The sequence below is a fragment of the Engystomops pustulosus genome, chromosome 10 (assembly GCF_040894005.1).
Source record: "Engystomops pustulosus chromosome 10, aEngPut4.maternal, whole genome shotgun sequence".
Classification (NCBI taxonomy): domain Eukaryota; kingdom Metazoa; phylum Chordata; class Amphibia; order Anura; family Leptodactylidae; genus Engystomops; species Engystomops pustulosus.
The window spans coordinates 100284847-100310765 of NC_092420.1; the positions used below are offsets into that span (position 1 = coordinate 100284847).

The 25919-nt window shown below is 42.1% G+C and overlaps 1 protein-coding gene across 2 annotated transcripts in view; it reads right to left on the minus strand.

Moving 5' to 3' along the window:
* NEGR1 (neuronal growth regulator 1) overlaps positions 1–25919 on the minus strand; it is a 464122-nt gene that overhangs the window by 232195 nt on the left and 206008 nt on the right. For both annotated transcript variants that reach the window (XM_072129222.1, XM_072129221.1), the window contains exon 2: positions 22691–22923. In XM_072129222.1, the coding sequence (XP_071985323.1) occupies positions 22691–22923 (233 nt within the window). The remainder of the gene's footprint in view (positions 1–22690; positions 22924–25919) is intronic.

Here is a 25919-nt window from a genome sequence, read left to right on the forward strand (position 1 = left end):
CAGGAGGGGCCGGGATGTCTGCAGTGTAATAATATCACATGTTATGGATGATACATGGTACAGGGTCAGGAGGGGCCGGGATGTCTGCAGTGTAATAATATCACATGTTATGGAGGATACATGGTACAGGGTCAGGAGGGGCCGGGATGTCTGCAGTGTAATAATATCACATGTTATGGGTGATACATGGTACAGGGTCAGGAGGGGCCGGGATGTCTGCAGTGTAATAATATCACATGTTATGGATGATACATGGTACAGGGTCTGGAGGGGCTGGGATGTCTGCAGTGTAATAATATCACATGTTATGGATGATACATGGTACAGGGTCAGGAGGGGCCGGGATGTCTGCAGTGTAATAATATCACATGTTATGGATGATACATGGTACAGGGTCAGGAGGGGCCAGGATGTCTGCAGTGTAATAATATCATATATTATGGATGATACATGGTACAGGGTCAGGAGGGGCCGGGATGTCTGCAGTGTAATAATATCACATGTTATGGATGATACATGGTACAGGGTCAGGAGGGGCCGGGATGTCTGCAGTGTAATAATATTACATGTTATGGATGATACATGGTACAGGGTCAGGAGGGGCCGGGATGTCTGCAGTGTAATAATATCACATGTTATGGATGATACATGGTACAGGGTCAGGAGGGGCCGGGATGTCTGCAGTGTAATAATATCACATGTTATGGAGGATACATGGTACAGGGTCAGGAGGGGCCGGGATGTCTGCAGTGTAATAATATCACATGTTATGGATGATACATGGTACAGGGTCTGGAGGGGCTGGGATGTCTGCAGTGTAATAATATCACATGTTATGGATGATACATGGTACAGGGTCAGGAGGGGCCGGGATGTCTGCAGTGTAATAATATCACATGTTATGGATGATACATGGTACAGGGTCAGGAGGGGCCAGGATGTCTGAAGTGTAATAATATCATATATTATGGATGATACATGGTACAGGGTCAGGAGGGGCCGGGATGTCTGCAGTGTAATAATATCACATGTTATGGATGATACATGGTACAGGGTCAGGAGGGGCCGGGATGTCTGCAGTGTAATAATATTACATGTTATGGATGATACATGGTACAGGGTCAGGAGGGGCCGGGATGTCTGCAGTGTAATAATATCACATGTTATGGATGATACATGGTACAGGGTCAGGAGGGGCCGGGATGTCTGCAGTGTAATAATATCACATGTTATGGAGGATACATGGTACAGGGTCAGGAGGGGCCGGGATGTCTGCAGTGTAATAATATCACATGTTATGGATGATACATGGTACAGGGTCAGGAGGGGCCGGGATGTCTGCAGTGTAATAATATCACATGTTATGGATGATACATGGTACAGGGTCCGGAGGGGCCGGGATGTCTGCAGTGTAATAATATCACATGTTATGGATGATACATGGTACAGGGTCAGGAGGGGCCGGGATGTCTGCAGTGTAATAATATCACATGTTATGGAGGATTCATGGTACAGGGTCAGGAGGGGCCGGGATGTCTGCAGTGTAATAATATCACATGTTATGGATGATACATGGTACAGGGTCAGGAGGGGCCGGGATGTCTGCAGTGTAATAATATCACATGTTATGGATGATACATGGTACAGGGTCTGGAGGGGCTGGGATGTCTGCAGTGTAATAATATCACATGTTATGGATGATACATGGTACAGGGTCAGGAGGGGCCGGGATGTCTGCAGTGTAATAATATCACATGTTATGGATGATACATGGTACAGGGTCAGGAGGGGCCAGGATGTCTGCAGTGTAATAATATCATATATTATGGATGATACATGGTACAGGGTCAGGAGGGGCCGGGATGTCTACAGTGTAATAATATCATATATTATGGATGATACATGGTACAGGGTCAGGAGGGGCCAGGATGTCTGCAGTGTAATAATATCATATATTATGGATGATACATGGTACAGGGTCAGGAGGGGCTGGGATGTCCATAGTGTAATAATATCACATGTTATGGATGATACATGGTACAGGGTCAGGAGGGGCCGGGATGTCTTCAGTGTAATAATATCACATGTTATGGATGATACATGGTACAGGGTCAGGAGGGGCCGGGATGTCTGCAGTGTAATAATATCACATGTTATGGATGATACATGGTACAGGGTCAGGAGGGGCCGGGATGTCTGCAGTGTAATAATATCACATGTTATGGATGATACATGGTGCAGGGTCAGGAGGGGCCGGGATGTCTGCAGTGTAATAATATCACATGTTATGGATGATACATGGTACAGGGTCAGGAGGGGCCGGGATGTCTGCAGTGTAATAATATCACATGTTATGGATGATACATGGTACAGGGTCAGGAGGGGCCGGGATGTCTGCAGTGTAATAATATCACATGTTATGGATGATACATGGTGCAGGGTCAGGAGGGGCCGGGATGTCTGCAGTGTAATAATATCACATGTTATGGATGATACATGGTACAGGGTCAGGAGGGGCCGGGGTGTCTGCAGTGTAATAATATCACAGGTTATAGAAACAGGACTCTTGGAATGGGACTCTGGTCCATGGATTTAATTATCATTTGGATTCAAGAACCAATTTTTATTCCCTGATATGGATCAATTGAAATTTTCTGCTCCTCTGGATCATCATTGTAGGTATTTTTGGTTGGATCTGATGGACCTCTGTCTTATCTACTAAGTTACTATTTCCAAAGTCAGTTTATAAGTCCGAAATCCAGATGATGAGAAGACTCTAGAGATCCAAAGGCTGGAAGGTCCAGACCATCAACGTGGCAGAAGAACTTCTTGACTTTGTTGGACCTTGAGCCTTGTGGAGCCTGGAATCTTGTGTTCCGTCATTGGCTGATGATGATATATGGATCTCTATGACGTGTCTAGTATCAGAGGTCTGGGGGTCCCTCACATCACACATCAAGCATGGATCATTTCTTACATGAGTCGGAGACAGAACAAGAGACATATTGCCAGGTAGCGGGGAATGATGAAAGCGAGGAGAGGCTGCAGTAGACACGGAACTGCCGGGGGCATTTATCTTAGAAACAAGTTATCACATTCAAGATGTCAAAATTGACTAAATCTACACGAGCCGAGCGCTGTATTATTTATAAGATGAAAAGCAGAACCGCCGCTGTTGACATTATTTCAAGATCAGTCCTATCTGTATCAGAAAATAACACGTCCACGGAGAGAAGGTAACGAGATGAAAGACACATAATTACATGTGAAAAATTAGCAAGAAAATTCCAAATTACAGTTTGTCTTTTATGAGATGGCTCCGAGCAATTCGCTGGTTTTGGTTAAATTTAGATGTAATTTCCAGGACGATCTCGTCTCTACAGAGACATCAAAACACATTGCACGTCGAGAGCGGAGACCTAGCAGCAGGATGGGCTGAGTTGTAGGGTTCTATAAAACCTGCACCCCATGTAGTAGGGGATGGGTAGAAGACAAAATGGGGCTCATTTACAAAGGGTCCAAATGCAGCACTTTCGTAGGGTTTCCCAGATATTTCAGATTTGCGGCAAATTGCCCCGGGATTTTGGCGCACGCGATGAGATTGTGTCGCATCTGCGCCGGCTTTCAGAAATCAGAGGCATGGCCGTCGGACAACCCGACGGTTCTGGGAAAAACTGGGGAATTTTTTAAAAAATTGTGCCGTAAGATCAGCACTCACATGCACCAGGAAGAAGAAGGTGAACTCCGGCGGACCTCGGCGCAGCAGCGACACCTGGTGGACATCGGGTGCACAACCTTAGTGAATCCTGGCAGACCCGAATCCTCGTCGGAGAACGCGCCGTTGGATCACGACTGGACGGGTAAGTAAATGTGCCCCAATGTAGATGTAGGTGAGAAGATTTGGGAGACCCTGGCTTGGGTTGGGTCATCGTTGAGCATTATGTGGACAATGGTGGATGATGACTGTACATTACAGATGTGTCCACCCTTTCCTTAGGCTAATTTTGGCAAGTGGTGCGGTCCAAGTGGAGAGGAGATAACAGGGGGGTCCGATCACTGATTATGAGGGTCCTATTTCCCCATTTGGACTGAGTACAGCACTTGCCGATCCGTAGGGAATGAATGACACATGGCACACCCCCGACTGATACTAAATTTCAATGAGGGGGTAGAACTCCCATTATTGTGTGTGATTTGGGGCTTCCACAATTTCTTAACCCATGGATGACTTTAAATCTTGGTTCAAGGGGGTTTTCAACCTAAAAATAGTGAAGCTATCCCTATCCATAGAATAGATCCCCAAATCAAATTGGGGAAATTCAACTTTAAGACCCTCCGCAGACCACCTGATCAGAGCAGCTGATACACAGAGAGTGAAACCGGAAGCAGACAGCACCATTCTCTGTGTAGTGGTCAGACTCGGTTACTGCGGATCAGCTCCTATTCATGTGAACAGGAACAAGGATACAGAGCTTTCTGCTTCCTGTTTGGTTGAATAAATCAAAATATTACAAACAACATAAATTACAAAATAACATTTGGTATGAAAATAACACAACATCTGGTTCTTTGAAGCCCGAGTAGATCCAGCACCAGTGCGCATGCGCTGGACCATTCAAGCCTCGGTATACTTCTATGGCTTCAATGATCCCCCGCACAGACGCTGGGTGCAACGGCTCATCGCACTCATCTCCAGGTAAGTCTAACCATTTTACTTTAAGCCTAACCCCGGGCAGCGCTCACATAGGGCGACCTGGACCCCCACACAGATCCTTATGGAACCCAAATCATCTAGACATTTCCAGACGCCTGCACCCACATCAATAATTTGTTTTCCAGGTTGGATGGAAACATAAGCACCCGATGTGTTCCGCCCCCGATGTGTTATTCGGCCGCTGTACTGTATCATTATGTCACAATAATTATACCTTGTGCAAAGCAAATGAGCAAATCATTCTAAATTGACAGTAATTATTACCTTGGTGCCTGCAATGTACAGTAACGGAGAGGGACGATCACTGCCGAATATTCCGCTTGTTTATTTGGTGGATACTTTACCCAAGGCCGGAGATGACCTTTCCTACACCGAGGGTCCTTACATGTAACAGCGGCAGGAGAAGCGGGTGATGAGGTCCTATACTGCCGCATGGCGCTGCTAGGGTTCATCTGCCCTTCTATAATGGAAGACCCTGATAATGGACAAGTGAGAGCGATAGGGGCCACATTGTATACCGGGACTTCAATAGAATATTCCATGGGGGCCCTAATGAGAAAACCCGGTTTACATCCTATTAGTGAATTCTGGGACAATAAGTGGAGATCCACTGTCCAGGATCCTCATCTGTCTTCTCACAAGAGAGTCTCCGGCACTGGAGGACCTTCCATGTCCTCATTGATATGAACTAAAACTGTGTAATACCTCATATTCCCTGCAGGGGCAGCGCAGGGAAAATCAATTCTTACTTTCTGTCCCGTCTACACATAAAGCGTGATCTTTGGGGCTCCAAAAACCCTACATACAAATGGTCTGGGGTTAGTCCTTACTGTTCAGTGGTAGCAATTGCACATTTATATCCAAATCTAAAAATGAAAAGACAAATATACGACAGGGGGAGACCTGGTCACCACCTTATAAACAAAGACATACAAAGGGGTGGGACCAATCTGCCAGATTTTCTGAGAAACATCATCAAGTGCTCTGAAACAGGAAACACATCATTGTTGCCAACAAGTAATAGAACCAGACCTTATGTGTCAACACGGGAACCTGATAACAAGTGTTCAAATCCCCTGCAGCTCCCCCACAGGAGAAATGAAGTATTACATCACTAATACTAATATAAGCTATGGAAGTAACACATGAAAGCTTCAGGTCCTCAGAGATGCACCTCTACATTACCCAGAATACTCTATTGGGGTGTTTGGAAATAGACTGTCCTGACTAGACAACCCCTTTAATTTAAAGTGTTGCAAAAATGGAAATTTTTATTACCCAAATCAAATTATTTTCAATTATATATTGAAACCAGCCCGTACATGTGGAGGAGCTGATAACCAGATAATTGTGTAATTTTGACAGCATTTTGGTATTGATTGCAGCCAATATGGTGACACGGCTGCGGCTTTGCCCGTGGCATGAAAGATTAACACCCGTAATCTGTGCCGGCACCAACCGCGGGTTTTACCAGTGGGGGAAATGGACCCATTTAAGGGTTAACAAACCCGGACTTTTGGTCCGACTTCAGTTGATCCAACGAGATCCTAACACTGATGGGTCCGCTCATCACTGTGCACTCCCAAGACGTATTTACTATAGGCCCTCCAATGTAGAAACGGTGGAGACCATAACCGAAATCTCCACCAAGTCAGACCTGGTCTAAATAGGACCGACCTGTCAGAGACACCTTCTGGATCTACTAAGAGGCCGGAGCCTCATCATTAGGGACACACCATGCCGGAGAGCGGCGGAGGGGGGGGGGGATATTAAGACTGGTGTTCAGAATGTAAGTCTTAATAAATACCCCCCCCATTGAAAACAAGACCTCCTATGTACATGGAGGGACTCGGCATCAAGTTGTCAGTTCTCCTACAGCGCTCCCACAGGCGAAGTGAGGAATTTCATTGAAATATTGAGGCAACCGCATCATGTGACAGATGAGTCTAGTCCTCCAGAGTGAGGGACGTCTTACCTGCTTACTGATTGGGGGTCTGAACTAAAAAAAACTATTTTAGGATTTTCTAAAAAGAATTTTCCTATCTAGACAACCCTCTAATTTAAAGGGTTACACGAATGGAAATTTTCATTACCGAAACCCCCCAAAATCTTATGAAGACATATATTGAAACCAGTCGTTACATGTCTATGGGGGGACCTGACAACCGTTACATTTTCCTACAGTGCCCCTATAGGAATAATTACGAATTACATCCGCTCTACTAACAAAAGCAACACATGAATGTGTCGGGTCCTCCAAAGTCAGAGACGATCTTTCCAGGTCACTGATGGAGGTCCTAACTCAAGGACCTGAAATCACTCTATTAGGGTTTTCACATATGGGGTCTTCCAATTAGACGACCCCTTTCATTTTAAGTGATATACAAATGGAAAATTCCTTGAAGTGAATTAGGGTTATTATAATATTAATATTAGGGTAATAATATGAGGGGTGTCCCTATTTGCAGACTGGAGGATATAGAATTTGGCGCAGCTGATGAGACGGAAGACACAATGATGGAGGACGAGGATGAATATAATTCAGTGTCAACCTGTTGTGCTTCTCCCTTGATTTTGATAGGTAATTAGTTTTTCCCTCCTCCCCCTCCCCACAGATAGCAGCGGGGAGATAAGCTGTGGTGCCCGGCTGTGAGGAGCCCGTGTTTCAGGGGCGCTGTATCCAATCTGCTCAGAATTACAATTAATTGTGTTTGTCACAATCTTACTGAGATGTATTACAAGTGATTGAAGTTACCTGACAACGAGCTGCGGGGGACAAGCTGTACTCACCATATACCGGGGAGCGGCACATCCCATAGTTATCCATCCCATCACAGAACATGCTCCATACACCTGAGGCACAACATGGTATAGATATATGGGAAGAACATATGGCCAGGGCCAGCATTAGGGGGTGGCTTACTGGGCATTTGCCCAGGGCCCCTTTTCCTAAAGAGGCCCCCTGTATGTGGAAATTTATGGTCAGAGGATGTAATTCTCATTAATACCCATTGGTTAAATGCCCGGGTGAAGGTTCTTATTATCTATCTATCTCCTATCTATCTATCTCCTATCTATCTATCTCCTATCTATCTATCTATCTATCTATCTATCTATCTATCTATCTTCTATCTATCTATCTATCTATCTATCTATCTATCTATCTATCTCCTATCTATCTATCTATCTCCTATCTATCTATCTATCTATCTATCTATCTATCTATCTATCTATCTTCTATCTCCTATCTATCTCCTATCTATCTATCTATCTATCTATCTATCTATCTATCTATCTATCTATCTATCTATCTATCTCCTATCTATCTCCTATCTATCTCCTATCTATCTATCTATCTATCTATTTATCTCCTATCTATCTATCTATCTATCTATCTCCTATCTATCTATATATCTATCTATCTATCTCCTATCTATCTATCTATCTATCTCCTATCTATCTATCTATCTATCTATCTATCTCCTATCTATCTATCTATCTCCTATCTATCTATCTATCTATCTATCTATCTATCTATCTCCTATCTATCTATCTCCTATCTATCTATCTATCTATCTATCTATCTATCTCCTATCTATCTATCTATCTATCTCCTATCTATCTATCTATCTATCTATCTATCTATCTATCTTCTATCTATCTATCTCCTATCTATCTATCTATCTATCTATCTCCTATCTATCTATCTATCTATCTATCTATCTATCTATCTCCTATCTATCTATCTATCTATCTATCTATCTATCTATCTCCTATCTATCTATCTATCTATCTATCTCCTATCTATCTATCTATCTATCTATCTATCTATCTATCTATCTATGCCTTTATCTCTCACCACTTTCTACAATTAAGTGTCTCCTCCAAGTCCAGGACATCATTTCCTCCTCTAGTTCTCAATCAGAGGCCGAGGGCCGAGGCTGTAGGAATAATGAGGGATTGATCACATGACCGATGCAATTACAATACTCGCAGCGAGTCAGTAAGATGCGGGGATCTTGTGATTGCTTCCCTCCTTCTTCTCATCTCGCTCCGTGGATGTAAATGGTATTTAAGTATCCGGCTCCTTCTATAATGTATCAGGATCCGCGGATCCTTCTCCCCGATCAGTGCCCATGAATACATTGTCTGGATAGAGGAGGAAGCGGAACGCTGCGGCGATGATGATGATGATGCGTTACGTGCACCACTTGTATTTACAGATTATTATTACTTCTCCTCCATAATCACATCTAGAATATTCCGGGAGTCCATTCATTATTAAGTGAAGGAACACAGGGACACGTCTCCGCCAGACATCATGGAGCGCAGGAATGTTCTGCCTTCAAGTTCTGTTATAACTTTATAGAACTTATCACTTTATATGGGTATCCAGCAATAACCTATTGTAAAACATCTACAGTCTAATTCCCCTGCACTGCCCCCGCAGGAGAAGTCAGGTACTGCAGGTCACATTCATGTGAGGTCCTCCAGAGTAAGAGACAAACAGTGATGTTACCGATTTGTAATGGTGAATCCTCAGTTATCTCAATGTTACATGTCATTGTAATTCTGTCTGTGCTAATAACAGGAAGTGATCGCTAAAGAACAGGAAATGATCTCTACAGAACAGGAAGTATTCTCTACAGAACAGGAAGTGATCTCTACAGAACAGGAAGTAATCTCTACAGAACAGGAAATGATCTCTACAGAACAGGAAATGATCTCGACAGAACAGAAAGTATTCTCTACAGAACAGGAAGTAATCTCTACAGAACAGAAAGTAATCTCTACAGAACAGGAAGTGATCTCTACAAGACAGGAAGTAATCTCTACAGGACAAGAAGTGACTTAATATTGTAACAGTCTTTGACTGCAATTTTTAGGATGTTATATTTTATCTAGCACAGAAAAAAGAAATAAATTCCAAAACATTCTTTAAAAATGTATTTTACATAAAAATGTAATAAGTGGAATAGCCCTTTAAGAAAATCGATCTCAGTAGCTCCATGGTAGAATACAGATTTATATTTAGGTAGGAATTTTGATACTGATTACAAGGAATCAGCCTGTAGGGTAGTAGCCATCACGTGCACTATAGGGCCTGGCGCCTAATGGGTTCCCAATTAAAGGGATACCAGAATATAGAAGAAGAAGGAAAAGACTAAGGGAAGAACTAATGGGGCGGTCCATTACCCATTATGCTCTGGGGCCCCGGGGTTACTAATTAGTTACTCAATATTTATCGTAAAGTTCCTGGACAGAACATTTGCAATTACAGAAATTCTCATAATTGCCAAAATCATCAAAAATCCTCCGTAGCAGAGAGAAAAGTGTAGGGGGTGGCAATTAATTTTTTCGATTCCCCTCAGGGCAATTGACTTCTGGACCCCGGAGCAGAACTCTGCATCAAGTCACATTTGTTTCTAAGGGAAAGTAGAAGCAGAATGTGTGTCAGAAGCTCCGGCTGCAGACACATGATAGCGGCATATGGTGCGCATATTAATAACGGTAATTAATGAGAGTCATTTACATACAGCCAGGGATTGGCCAACTGGCTGCGGGGCAGGAGCGCCGCTCCGCTGATGGATGAGGCTGGAATGGACATGACTTGTACCATGATGATAGGAAATGCAAATACAGTTTTAATTAGTTACCGCGGATCCACAGTCTAATAAGTCAATAAGCCAAAAAAAAGTATAAGACATGATATAAACCACATGAGATCTGTAATGGCGGCCATATTGGTTGTCAGTTGTCAGAGAGTCTTCAGCAATTGTCTACTCTGCACCATATGGCGGTATTATTTTGGATAATTATTGACATCTAATATTCGGAGCCTAAAACCAATCTATAGCTTCTCTTATTTCAAGTGATTAAATCTTCAGTGAATGTGCCCCAATGTTTCTTCTCCTGCAGATTGGGGCACATTTACTTACCCGGTCCAGTTGCGATTCCGCGGCGCATTGTCCAACGCTGATTTGGGTTCTGCCGGGATTCACTAAGGTCCGTGCGCCTGATATCGCTGCTGCACCGAGGTCCGCTGGAGTTCACCTTCTTCGTCCCGGCGCATGTACGTGCTTGATCTTGCGACACAAATTCTGTGGTTTTTCCGAATCCGTCGGGTTGTCTGACAGCCATGCCCCCCGATTTCTGTGGTGTGAAAGCCGGCGCCAATGCGCCAAAATCCGATCGCGTCTCCCATAATCCCAGGGCAATTTGGCGCAAATTGGAAATCGACGGGAAACCAGACGAAAGTGCGCGATTCGGACCCTCTAGTAAATGAGCCCCATTATCTCCCAATCTGGTGTCGCAGCTGCCGCTGGTTACATCTTCTATTCTCTACAAGGGACACGGATGTTTCCATGGAAGGATCTGAGGTTGAGGTTTTGTCCTGCACAGTAAATAGATTCCCCTTTTATCCTGATTACATGTCTGGAGGCAGCGGCGCCTCGTACAGGTGTCTGCGCACTGGAACGCGGAGCATTGTCCCTTTTATCTACTAAGTATCCGTCGCTTTTCCTTCAATATTTCGAGTGGAGAATTATCTTATTAGTTCCACCTGCTAAACTTGTAAAGCCATAGAAGGGAGAGCTGGGGCGCTGCGAGCCTCCTGCCTCTCTATTAATATCTGCAATTCATTGTGGAGACATGTAAAACACGAGACACGTACATTATCTGGGGACACAAATTGCAGATAAATGTTGCAGCGTGAACGTCGCCGCGGAACATTTCTTATATGTCAAAAGGTGGAAAATTAGATGCAAAACGCTCTGGAAATCCACATCTGTAACTATAACACCCTGTACACAGGACCAAGGATTAGAGGCAGATTATTTCTGCCTGAATAGCTCCAGGGTCATCAGCAAAGTGTCACATGGTACCAACCGAAAATTAGAGGAGATTTATCATCAAGTCCAAAATCCTGATTGACAGATCTCTTCGGATTCCTACTTTTCTAATAATCAACTCGGTGTTTTTTGTAAAGAAATTCGACCTCCCATTCAGAAGATACGGCTCCTGAAAGGTCTTCAGTGAATGAGCTCACAACAGGTGAGGGGGCGGTAACCTTTCTCTTGGGGTGTGTCTTTGCGTTGGTGCCGCCCTCTTTGATATATGGAATACTTCATATCCAACTTTTCTAGGGTCATATCTTTTAGAAACATTGACGGATTTTTAAAAATCAAACACCAAATTGTTCAGGGGCACCGGGGGAATCACAGGACATGTGTTTTGTAGCTTTTAGTCCTCGTTGACAAATCCCCTTTAAATCTATCCCAGACATTGCACAGGAATGACAATGACTCGTCTCTCCATAGGCAGAAAAAGCCAAACTGTGAGGTTTAGGATCTTCTAAGTCTCAGGAGACGGAGATAGCGCAGATGACGCCAAGCAGAAGGAATCGCTATTACTCATAACCATCCGTGCCCATCCATAGCGTCTTCACACATTCCGTGTCACACCTGCTCAGCCATACTGAGGTTAATTAAATATGCAAGTTGGCATTTGACAAACCTTAATGTAGGCGCATTATCTAATTGTGGAGATGAGAGCGTATATATATAGATTTATTTACCGGGGAGATAAACAACTGCAAGAGGAAAAACAAGGGACATATGAGGTCTATCTATCTATCTATCTATCTATCTCCTATCTATCTATCTATCTATCTATCTATCTATCTATCTATCTATCTCCTATCTATCTATCTATCTATCTATCTATCTATCTATCTATCCCCTATCTATCTATCTCCTATCTATCTATCTATCTATCTATCTATCTATCTCCTATCTATCTATCTCCGATCTATCTATCTATCTATCTATCTATCTATCTATCTATCTCCTATCTATCTTCTATCTATCTATCTATCTATCTATCTATCTATCTATCTCTTATCTATCTATCTCATATTTATCTATCTCATATCTATCTATCTCCTATCTATCTATCTCCTATCTATCTATCTCCGATCTATCTATCTATCTATCTATCTATCTATCTATCTATCTATCTATCTATCTCATATCTATCTATCTCTTATCTATCTATCTCCTATCTATCTATCTCCTATCTATCTATCTATCTATCTATCTCCTATCTATCTATCTATCTATCTATCTATCTATCTATCTATCTCCTATCTATCTATCTCCTATCTATCTATCTATCTATCTATCTATCTCCTATCTATATATCTATCTATCTATCTATCTCCTATCTATCTTCTATCTATCTCATATTTATCTATCTCATATCTATCTATCTCCTATCTATCTATCTCCTATCTATCTATCTCCGATCTATCTATCTCCGATCTATCTATCTATCTATCTATCTATCTATCTATCTCATATCTATCTATCTCTTATCTATCTATCTCCTATCTATCTATCTCCTATCTATCTATCTCCGATCTATCTATCTATCTATCTATCTCCGATCTATCTATCTATCTATCTATCTATCTATCTATCTATCTCCTATCTATCTATCTATCTCCTATCTATCTATCTCCTATCTATCTATCTATCTATCTATCTATCTCCTATCTATCTATCATCTATCTATCTATCTATCTATCTATCTATCTATATATCTATCTCCTATCTATCTATCTATCTATCATCTATCTATCTATCTATCTATCTATCTATCTATCAATCTCCTATCTATCTATTTAGATAGATAGACACCATGGGCCACATTTATCACTTTTGTGCGCCTAAGTGTAGTAGTTGCACCTAAATTCGGGCGCACTGTTTTGCCAGAATTATCACAAGCTACAACCATCTGTGATAAGTATATTTTCTGCCTCTTATTAATCACTTTACTTTAACACAGTTTAGGCGCAATGTTAGATTCGGGCACTTACATGTCATCCTGCTACAAGCTCCTCTCTGCTTCTCCCACAGCCCAGAATGAAGATAACACTCACAGCAGCACCCAGGTGTGTGACACCCTGCACCCAGTGACCTCCTCAGCAGCACCCAGGTGTGTGACACCCTGCACCCAGTGACCTCCTCAGCAGCACCCAGGTGTGTGACACCCTGCACCCAGTGACCTCCTCAGCAGCACCCAGGTGTGTGACACCCAGCACCCAGTCACCTCCTCAGCAGCACCCAGGTGTGTGACACCCAGCACCCAGTGACCTCCTCAGCAGCACCCAGGTGTGTGACACCCAGCACCCAGTGACCTCCTCAGCAGGGGCTTCTCCTGGAGGGGATCCCCCATTGCTGATCTCCTGCTGCACCCCTGTAATTCTGCACAGTATCCCCCTCAGACACACTGGTGACACTGTGCAGAATTACATGGGGGACACTTGTTTGTAGTATCAGCAACATTCTGCAAACTTGTGCAAACTTCTCTTGCTCTTGCTTTGAGCTCAGCGTTTTGCAGAATATTTTGTAAATAGAAGGTGATGAACTGTAAATAGAGTCTGCAGCTCCTGTCTGTAATGTATCTAATGTATCTATTATATGTTCTAGTGTCTGTAATGTATCTAATGTATCTATTATCTGTTCTAGTGTCTGTAATGTATCTAATGTATCTATTATCTGTTCTAGTGTCTGCAGAGCATCTCATGTCTGTAATATCTGTTCTAGTGTCTGCAGAGTATCTCATGTATCTATTATCTGTTCTAGTGTCTGCAGAGTATCTCATGTATCTATTATCTGTTCTAGTGTCTGCAGTGTATCTAATGTATCTATTATATGTTCCAGTGTCTGGCTGAGCTCTGCTGCTAGAAATGAGCTGTTCTGCAAAGGGGCTCAGTGCTTTCTTCTCAGATAACGCCACCTTCGAGCTGGAGTGTTTTTGCGCCCGTTTTTGCGCCTAAATGCAAAAGTCGCACGTGATGAATATCATTAGGCGCAGCAAAACATCTGGAATTGAACGATAGATGAGGGAAAGGTGGTTATTTTAGCTGCGCGGCTAATTTGACGTTTAATCGCAAAAATGGCGCAAAAACGGTGCGCCTAAACGAAAAGGCGCAAAAACAACAGAAAAAACAAGTGATAAATGTGGCCCCATATATATACACATGTATACAGTATTAGCACAGCACATACACAATAAACAAACATATATACAGTTAAACACAACATATATACACACATACAACATATACATACATAGAGTCCCATATTCAGGCATGCAGGGAAAAAACCGACATATACAGTATATACACAACTTCCACCATATACACACATTTACAGCATATAAACATCATATATTCACACATATACAGCACATACACACAGGCCCTTATACATGTATATATATACACACATACAGTATATACGCACACAGTATAGTCACCCAAATATAGAGCTTACACACAACACATCCATACATTCATATACACATATATGTATATACTCATTGTCCCACAGTCTTCTTATCCCAGGGAGGGTAAGAGGACATGTGACCACATGGGGGAAGTAGACTTTAGGAGCTATAGATGAGAGAATCCTCATTCCGCTGTCCTGCTGTCCCCTCCCCGGACATTTCTTATCTGAGGTGCCATTGCGGGTGTGTACTGTGGAAGATGTGCAGTGTTATATACATATAATGCTGTACAATGTGAAGCATAATATGCAAGTAATGGTGCACATCCTCCGTATTATAGTGTGGTAGGTTGGGTGGCAGGGCCCCCTGACACCGTTGGCCTCATAGCAGCTGCTCTGTCTCCTACCCCTGTAGTAAGACCCCACAGCTGTCTCTAATAACTTACACGAATAAATTGTGGGGGTGCCGAGACTGGGACCCCAATAAACTGATACTGCTGAATTATACTATTTACATCTACTCCTAGATTTTGAATGTATCTTTAATCAAAGATACATTATAACAGTTACAAAAGCAAAGAAACTTGGCTGAAATCCTTTCAAGTATTTTTGTGTTTCTCTCTCATTCTGTGGACCTGGGATCAGCGACGTCCTTCTTGGAGATTAAGGTGACATCATGTTGTTTAGAGAATGCACTGAGCCGCCGCCTCCCATCCAGACGCACTAATCTCATTTCCTATTGGCAAAGAGCTCGTCTCATATATGCGACATGACAGAGGTTTATTCATCATAAATCCCAGCCCAACCCTGGTCTGGACAATCTCATTATAAGTAACCACCAAGGTTCAGTAGGAGGACTGCGCTTTCATGCCAGAGGTTCTTAATTGGCTCCATGAGCCCTGGTTGGGTGCCAGCGATGTACGATCAGAGCGCTGGAGGGAAGATTCTCATCTCTGCTGGGATTCAGAAGAAAAAAGTGACAATCCCAAAGATAAGAACAGAAAAGATACAAGAAATATCCTCCTATATACCGGACAACGATGGACGTTTCTCCAGACTGTCCCAACTGGAAGACTGTTAATGATGCTGTGTATGTATCCTGTGTATCCGTGCATTTAACCCTTTTTGGGGTATGAGAATTATTAAAAAGTTTTCACCTTTTTTTTAAAAAAAATCAGCTTTGTGGTGAGTTGGCTATAAAGTTGATCATCTCAGTTATCATCGACCAGTTGATGTCTACAGAGTCATAGCTACGAGTTCCTAGAGCTATGAAATCAGCAAGTCAATACTGATGAGCAGACATGGACCATCATTTTCGAGTGGGTGCTGAACATTACAGGTTCGGGTCCTCAAGACTGAACCCGGACTTCAGTCTTCAGGCCGTTGTGTGCAACACCATTTTCCTTAGGAACATCACTCCCATTTTACAGGGTTAACACCTGCGGTGCCAGGGTGTCAGTCATGTGTTTGGCCAAACGCTTCAAACCCAAATTTGTCCACTCATCCCCACTGGTCAATAATAACCATGATGACCAACTTTATAGACAACTCACCTCAAAGCTGTTTGTTTGTATTAAAAATAAGGTTCTTTCCCCAAATGGGGGTTAAATACAGAGATGACAAGACATGATGTGACACCATAAGGTGCTTTAGGTTCTCTTCAAAATCCAAGAACCAATTGAAACGGAAAAATGTGGCCAATATTTGCCCAACTTGAGACTAAGTCTACAAGTTTTGGTCACCAATGAAGACATATAGCTTTAGGGAGATCTGCCAGCACCTCCATCAACCTCAAGTCCTTTATTAGGTTCATTCTTTAGGAGGTGTCAATCCACTTTTTGGGTCTGGGTCATCTCAATTATTTTCTTTACCCTTGCCGATTCCCGAGCAGTCAGTGCAATCTCCTCCTGACCACCTGATCCAAGTCCAATTCTTTCCAGCCTTTCCTAGATGCCGCTCAACCAATTCTGGCACAGTCAGAACATTGTATCTAGTGCCCAACATTTCCATTGGATCAATGTAATTAATTTTGGACTCAATATACTAATTAGGTTCTCTAGAAGCAGGTGGGCGGTCCTCGCCCGTCCCTCTTCGCTTTCTTACAGTAGAGAACACAATAAACATATTGAGTGCCACAGTGTTGATTGGTCGGAACAGTGCCTTCTGGGGTTAAAATTCCCACTTTTTCGGAGTCAGTAGAGAAGCCGCTACATTGTAAAGAGTCGGCGGTGATGAAAAGTCACTATTAAAAGCTCTAAATATTAAAGCAAATCCAAATCTCAAAGTCTGTCCATCACACACCAATCTAAGCACTGTCCAAAGTCATGGATTTTGGGATATTTGCTGGAAATGAGAGAGAGCCTAGAGAGGGAGCCCCGCCTAGGAATTTACTATATTATTAGGAGGTGTGAACCTGTGCAGGACTCTCCAGCATTGAGGAACATGTTGATAGTAAAACAATGGGGACATCAATGTACAATTAGTCTTGAAGTGGAAAGGTAAATAGCCCCCAAGAGAAAAAATTTGGAAGCCATTGTTTCTTTTTACAAAGTCACCAAATGCATCTCTTCAGCATTGAAAGCAACACATCCAGAGTGCGTGACCATCACGCGGTGCCAGAGATTCATCCTGAAATCTGTGCAGTAGAAATGCTCAACTGTGCACTGGGCAAATACAGACCCATCATGCGACTGTGAAACTTTTATGAGCCTGTAATCAGCTGTAACAGCATTTAGCTGCGGACCTACGGGGCCTAAGTGCCAGACCTCCAAAAATCCAGCCCAAAGATTAGTTTCACCAGCAATCTGCCATCTCTTTCCATTCTCTAGAAAATAAGTGCACTGGCGAGGATGTTGGTTCTATTGGACTCAGCCTGGCAGAACTGCTAGATGATCGCAGACCCAGATAAGATGTATCAGTGACTAATATCCCAGCAGGGAGTTGTTTCGCCTGTAGCTGGATCCTATGGATGCTCCAGTTAAGGTGCAAAACTACTAAATAAAACATAAAAATTAAGGTACTTTGTGCCCTAAGGCTCTTTGAAGACTTGATTGGTAACATATTATCTAAAAACTTGATAAATATAAAGAAAAATTACAATAAAAAAATAATCCATACTGTCCCCCCCCCCTCACCTCAGTCTATAAATATCACAATGATAATAAAATAAAATATAAAATAATTTCTGCCATTTTATGTTACTAAGATTGGATTTTGTTTTTGAATTTTTCTTCTTATTTAACGTTTTATATCATGTAATTTTTATTCAACTGTTATTATTTGATTTCTTGTAATTTTCAGATTATAATAACATTCTTAAATATCTTTATAACAAAAATTATATCACATACATTTTGCATAAGTTACTTTTGTTAGATATTGTTTTTATTTATTATTTTGTAAGTTATTATTTTTTGGGGGGTTGTCTGTATTTTCAAGTATCTACTTTTTTTTACTTTTTGTTGTGCACACAACCTGCAATGAAACTTTAAAAAACATTGCTCGAGTGTATTATTCAGAATCAGTGTATATCGGTCCACATACGAGGAGTTCCTTAAATATGGTTGATCGAAAGCCAACAATCAGAAGACGTCTTTTGGACTCGGACTTGTACATTAGTCGATGAATGATAAATCTGACATAGCAAAACTATTGGTGCTTGCCCTTTTATTGCTAGACCACACCCCTTCACATAGCCACGCCCCTTTGTCAAACTGGCTGTCAAAGTGTCTACTTTAATTTAGTAAATCCTTAAAAAAATGTGAAAAATTTTAACAAAAACCTTCCTGTGCCCAAAATTAGACCCAAATAAAAGACACAACCCAAACATGTGGTCCGCAAAATCAATGTAAGGTCTGAAAGAGGTCAGTTTATAGTTAAACACTGATTAGAAAAATGAATCATTTTTCTGGTTTCCCGACTTTAAAGAACCCTAATGATACAATCTGTCGGCTGATAGGAAGTAATAAGCGAGAAATAATTTGTATCTAATCCCAGAGACGACAGACACCAGTGATATCTCCCGTTCTGCTGAAAGTTTATAATCTTTCTCCTTTAAAGGAATTTATCATCAAAGCGAATCCCGAAAAGTTTGTGTTTCTTACTCTCAAATTAACTGCTGCCTAGAATTAAATACTGTGTGTAATGGCGCACGGCATGCTGGGACACAGCAGGACGCCGATTTACAACACAACCTACTAGAAGCTCCAAGAGGAACCGGCATTCGGGATGGATCGGGTTCTGATTCTACCGTCTCATTAAAAAGTCTCTGCCGTTACGTCACTTCTAGAACTACTGGAAACTTCCGAAGTTTGCAATGAGCCCCTCAAGGTATCGTAACTAATGGCGAAATCAATCATTGAGGGTCTCTGCTGGGAGAGGGAGGGGCAGCATATTCATGGCAAAACAAAAATAAGCAACATAAAGCCCAAAGTATGAAGACTGCGAGGATCCTGTAGAGATAATAGTCTCAGAACATTACTCTGTGCTGCTGGGTAACACTGCATCTACTAAAGCAGTGATGGCGAACCTTTTAGAGGTTGGGTGTCCAAACTGCAACCAAAAAACCTAAAGTGCCAGCACAGCAATTAAAGCAGTAACTTATTGCAATCTTCTTGCTCCGTGCTATACCACAGCTTTCAATGGGCCTGGGGGCACCAATATCTTTGATAAAAGGAGATTAAATTTGGATTGCCATTGGAGCTTCCCTTGACAGCCTCCTGAACAGGATGTTTCAGGGGTGGCTCCAATGATAACCGGACCCTGTCCACACTTCCTCTCTCTTCTTGCAGTCTCAGGTATACCAGGATGCTTCACATTAAAATAATGCTAAGCATGGCAAGTCCTGAGACAGCAGGAGGATCCCTGCCTGGCGAACTCTGCCATGGGGCAACAGCCTGAGTGTGTCTCCTGTGTGGTGTAGTATATAGAGGATATGTCTCCTGTGTGGGGTAGTATATAGAGGATGTGTCAGCTCTCCTGTGTGGTGTATTATATAGAGGATGTGTCTCCTGTGTGGTGTAGTATATAGAGGATGTCTCTCCTGTGTGGTGTAGTATATAGAGGATGTGTCAGCTCTCCTGTGTGGTGTAGTATATAGAGGATGTCTCTCCTGTGTGGTGTAGTATATAGAGGATGTGTCTCCTGTGTGGGGTAGTATATAGAGGATGTCTCTCCTGTGTGGTGTAGTATATAGAGGATGTGTCTCCTGTGTGGTGTAGTATATAGAGGATGTGTCTCCTGTGTGGTGTAGTATATAGAGGATGTGTCTCCTGTGTGGTGTAGTATATAGAGGATGTGACTACTGTGTGGTGTAGTATATAGAGGATGTGTCTCCTGTGTGGTGTAGTATATAGAGGATGTGACTACTGTGTGGTGTAGTATATAAAGGATGTGTCTCCTGTGTGGTGTAGTATATAGAGGATGTGTCTCCTGTGTGGTGTAGTATATACAGGATGTGTCAGCTCTCCTCCTGTGTGGTGTAGTATATAGAGGATGTGTCTCCTGTGTGGTGTAGTATATAGAGGATGTGTCTCCTGTGTGGTGTAGTATATAGAGGATGTGTCTCCTGTGTGGTGTAGTATATAGAGGATGTGTCTCCTGTGTGGTGTAGTATATAGAGGACGTGTCAGCTCTCCTGTGTGGTGTAGTATATAGAGGATGTGTCAGCTCTCCTGTGTGGTGTAGTATATAGAGGATGTATCTCCTGTGTGGTGTAGTATATAGAGGATGTGTCTCCTGTGTGGTGTAGTATATAGAGGATGTGTCTCCAGTGTGGTGTAGTATATAGAAGATGTGTCTCCTGTGTGGTGTAGTAAATAGAGGATGCGTCTCCTCTGTGGTGTAGTATATAGAGGATGTGTCTCCTGTGTGGTGTAGTATATAGAGGATGTGTCTCCAGTGTGGTGTAGTATATAGAAGATGTGTCTCCTGTGTGGTGTAGTAAATAGAGGATGCGTCTCCTCTGTGGTGTAGTATATAGAGGATGTGTCTCCTGTGTGGTGTAGTATATAGAGGATGTGTCTCCTGTGTGGTGTAGTATATAGAGGATGTGTCAGCTCTCCTGTGTGGTATAGTATGTAGAGGATGTGTCAGATCTCCTGTGTGGTGTAGTATATAGAGGATGTGTCAGCTCTCCTGTGTGGTGTAGTATATAGAGGATGTGTCAGCTCTCATGTGTGGAGTAGTATATACAGGATGTGTCTCCTGTGTGGTGTAGTATATAGAGTATGTGTCAGCTCTCCTCCTGTGTGGTATAGTATATAGAGGATGTGTCAGCTCTCCTGTGTGGTGTAGTATATAGAGGATGTGTCAGCTCTCCTGTGTGGTATAGTATATAGAGGATGTGTCAGCTCTCCTGTGTGGTGTAGTATATAGAGGATGTGTCAGCTCTCCTGTGTGGTGTAGTATATAGAGGATGTGTCAGCTCTCCTGTGTGGTGTAGTATATAGAGGATGTGTCTCCTGGGTGGTGTAATATATAGAGGATGTGTCAGCTCTCCTGTGTGATGTAGTATATAGAGGATGTGTCTCCTGTGTGGTGTAATATATAGAGGATGTGTCTCCTGTGTGGTGTAGTATATAGAGGATGTGTCTCCTGTGTGGTGTAGTATATAGAGGATGTGTCTCCTGTGTGGTGTAGTATATAGTGGATGTGTCTCCCGTGTGGTGTAGTATATAGAGGATGTGTCTCCTGTGTGGTGTAGTATATAGAGGATGTGTCTCCTGTGTGGTGTAGTATATAGAGGATGTGTCTCCTGTGTGGTGTAGTATATAGAGGATGTGTCTCCTGTGTGGGGTAGTATATAGAGGATGTCTCTCCTGTGTGGTGTAGTATATAGAGGATGTGTCTCCTGTGTGGTGTAGTATATAGAGGATGTGTCTCCTGTGTGGTGTAGTATATAGAGGATGTGTCTCCTGTGTGGTGTAGTATATAGAGGATGTGACTACTGTGTGGTGTAGTATATAGAGGATGTGTCTCCTGTGTGGTGTAGTATATAGAGGATGTGACTACTGTGTGGTGTAGTATATAAAGGATGTGTCTCCTGTGTGGTGTAGTATATAGAGGATGTGTCTCCTGTGTGGTGTAGTATATACAGGATGTGTCAGCTCTCCTCCTGTGTGGTGTAGTATATAGAGGATGTGTATCCTGTGTGGTGTAGTATATAGAGGATGTGTCTCCTGTGTGGTGTAGTATATAGAGGATGTGTATCCTGTGTGGTGTAGTATATAGAGGATGTGACTACTGTGTGGTGTAGTATATAAAGGATGTGTCTCCTGTGTGGTGTAGTATATAGAGGATGTGTCTCCTGTGTGGTGTAGTATATACAGGATGTGTCAGCTCTCCTCCTGTGTGGTGTAGTATATAGAGGATGTGTATCCTGTGTGGTGTAGTATATAGAGGATGTGTCTCCTGTGTGGTGTAGTATATAGAGGATGTGTCTTCTGTGTGGTGTAGTATATAGAGGATGTGTCTCCTGTGTGGTGTAGTATATAGAGGATGTGTCTCCTGTGTGGTGTAATATATAGAGGATGTGTCTCCTGTGTGGTGTAGTATATAGAGGATGTGTCTCCTGTGTGGTGTAATATATAGAGGATGTGTCTCCTGTGTGGTGTAGTATATAGAGGATGTGTTTTTCATCTTTCATTTGAATACATTGTACAGTGAGTTGAGTTCTTTTACTCACCCTGGACAGTGAGATGGACTTTCATGGACCTGGGATTGAGTCCAGTCTGTATCGTGCACGTGTACTGCCCATCATCAAAAATGTCCACCTTCTGTATCCGCAGGCTGTACTCTTTCTTGTTTGTCATGGCTATTGAAACTCTGGGGTCCACCGACCACTTGTCATTCCCCGCAAAAATAATACTGGATCCGTTCAGCCAGGCGCCCTTAGTGGCTCCATCTTCCAGGAAACATCTGCAGATAAAAAGACAAAGAATAACTTTAGAAATTGTGCGATATGCTTTGTTCTACAGGTTTTACACTGTTACAATGGATTATTGGGGGTCCCTGCGGCCGAACCCCCCCCCCCTCCTCCCTTTCATTAGTTTATAGTCTAGAAACCTTCTCACAAACAGAAACCCATCCAGAAAAGTTTTCCGTGCCACTTCCTCATCTTCCACTTGACTCCTGTTTCATGTCGAGCCGAGACTAGACCCATAATTCCTTTTCTAATTGTCTCCTGTATTTCGCTCCCATTCCTTGTATTTATGACGAAACTTTTATTACTCTGCAGCAAAATCAACGCTTCCATTTTAAATAAACATGAAGAAGGTAATAAAACACAAAGAGCGCGGGAGCGGCGCAATGACGGAAAACCGGCGCCGATGATTCAGGGACTTTACACAAACTGGAGCAAATTGAGAGAGAATCATTCTCCACATTGAATTATTCATGTCTATTCATCGCCGGGTAATGAATGAGCATTCACAAATAAGAAGCCTTTAATTTACAATCTGAATATCTATCAATTCTTCTCATTTTCCTACAGTCAAGAACCAGTCAGATACATTGTAACATTGTAAACCAATCGTTACTTAGTGCCATCAGGAAGAATTCTCCAACAGAACAGGCGGGAATTTGACTCCACAGTGAGAAAATCTTTCTTCAAGGAGTATTTTGGGTGAAAAAATTTCTGTTTGTGAATAGTTACCCAGCAGAACCAAATTTTGACAAATTTTGTTAAAGACCAAATCCTCTGCGTCGAGAGAATTTAACGAAAAAATTCTTTCTTCCTCCAGTTACCACTAGGTGGAGCTGTGGGGCTCCCCGCATACTGTTTAATCCTAGAGTTTAGTGTATAATCTAGCTCCCCCTCATGGTGACTGCAGGTACTTGTAATGTAATGTTATAATCTATAGGTTTATATCAGGTTTATAGATATCTGTATGTATCTTTTGTACCACATCTTAGTTCCACCACTGAAGAGCAAGTTACTACAAGGCTTTATTCTTTGTGTAGTGGAAGCTCCAGGTTACTGAAGCTTAACAACAAACCCCCCTTTGAGTGATCACCAAAAATCTGCTTTAATTGCTGGAATGTTAAGTGTCTGGTTTCCCTACATGTGGGCACATGTATCTAATTTTTGGTTTGGCTTTATCTGTTTTATCTCCCTTCAAAGTTCACCATGGTTGAGTTTACTGTATTGCTCACTAGGTTATCACCAGACCAGGGATAGAACATAGGTTAGAGCTGTGTCCGATTATTTGGAGACTTACTGCGACTGATAAAAAACAGGCAAATTCACTTAAAAATGTATTCTCATAATGGAATTCACATTTCATTTATTTCGTCTACCCTACTGTATATACATTTTTTTAATTGCAATAAATTACCCGTGGGAAGATAATTTCCCATAAATCTCATCATGTTTTCTCTAAGAAACTGCCCCTGGATATGACCACCCCATGCACTCTGCCAGTGGTGACCATTGAAGCTCTTGCAAACCCCATGAACTCAGTGTTCATTATCACAGGACGGCTGTGGGACATGTAGTAACTCCCGGGCCATTTCATGTCCAAAAACTATTTGTTTCCTTTTGCAAATGACTCCATCAGCAGTGGTCGTATCCAAGGCCAATAATCTCATTTAAAAACAAAAGCATAAGACTACATTTATTGGAAATGATTTTCATACAGATACATATTTTTTAATAACCTCCAATTTAAGAAATGTATATGGCAAATTAATTCAATAAAATGTCAATGCCCAGATTAGAATATTCCTTTAACTCGTCAAATGCCACATGAATTAAGAAGGAGAAAGCACTAAGATACATATCACCAGAAAAAAAGCCAAATACTAAAAAAAATGCAGGCACAGAAAGTCAGACTGAAGATCTATGTGCCCCACTGGGTTGAGTGGAAGACGTTCTTTATAACCCTCCACGCTAATGGGTCCGGAACACAGAAGACCAATACCTATGAATTCCGAATTTTACAGTAGAGTCTTTTTGAATTTTTTTTTTTTATTTAAATTTTACATTATTTTCAAAAAGTTCAAATATATTGAATTTGCTTTAATTTTTAAAAACATTTTTAAACAGATTTTCAAATATTTTCTTCCATAACCCTTGAAAAAAATAAAACAAAAACACTTCGCATGAACCCTAGTGTTCTCCACCTGTATTTCTGTTTTCCTAGTTTGTCAACAAGTAAAAACCAGTTCCCCGTTTCGGCGCCACGAGCGAGATTCAGAAAATAAACACCTGCAGATACAAAGAGGAAGGATCCGGCGCATAAATCCACAACTGTGAAAATAACTCGGTTTGGTAAAATGAAGCATCAAAGTTCTGTTCTGTCTGTGAGCCCATCTGGACCCCTTTTATCAGGATCCTCTTTACAAAACAGGAGGGGGTCACAGGTTTTGTGAAATTAGGTTGATGTGGAATTATAAAGGCTACTGGGAAAAATTATTTAAAAACTGTGAATTTTTTTCAAATAAAATTCAGTTTCATCCAGTTTTTTTTTAGTGCCCCACATTTATCCAGAGGTCTTATAGGGTTTTACATCTTAGTCTCATCAACTTTCAGTCACCATGGACAGGGGTGGTGCTATCAATACTTTCTTTTATTTTCATTTTAGTTTTTTATAAGAAGAACCCTGTTAAAGGAAACCTACCATGTGATGTGATGCAGTATGAAGCAAACATACCTTGAGAATGCTGTAGCTACACTGATGCAGAAACATATCTTGTGCTGAGTGGTTTTGAAACAGATATTACATTATGATAATGAAGCTCTGTCCCTTCTATGGCTCCTTCAGCGCTTGGTTCTGCGCTTCTCCTAGCAGGCGAGTTTTTCTCTGCAGGAGCTGATGATGCAATCACTGTTCTCCCTGCCAGACAGAATAATCAATTGCTGCACCATCCCCCAGCTGCTGTGTATGAGTGATCCAGCTCAGGTTGAGTAGTCA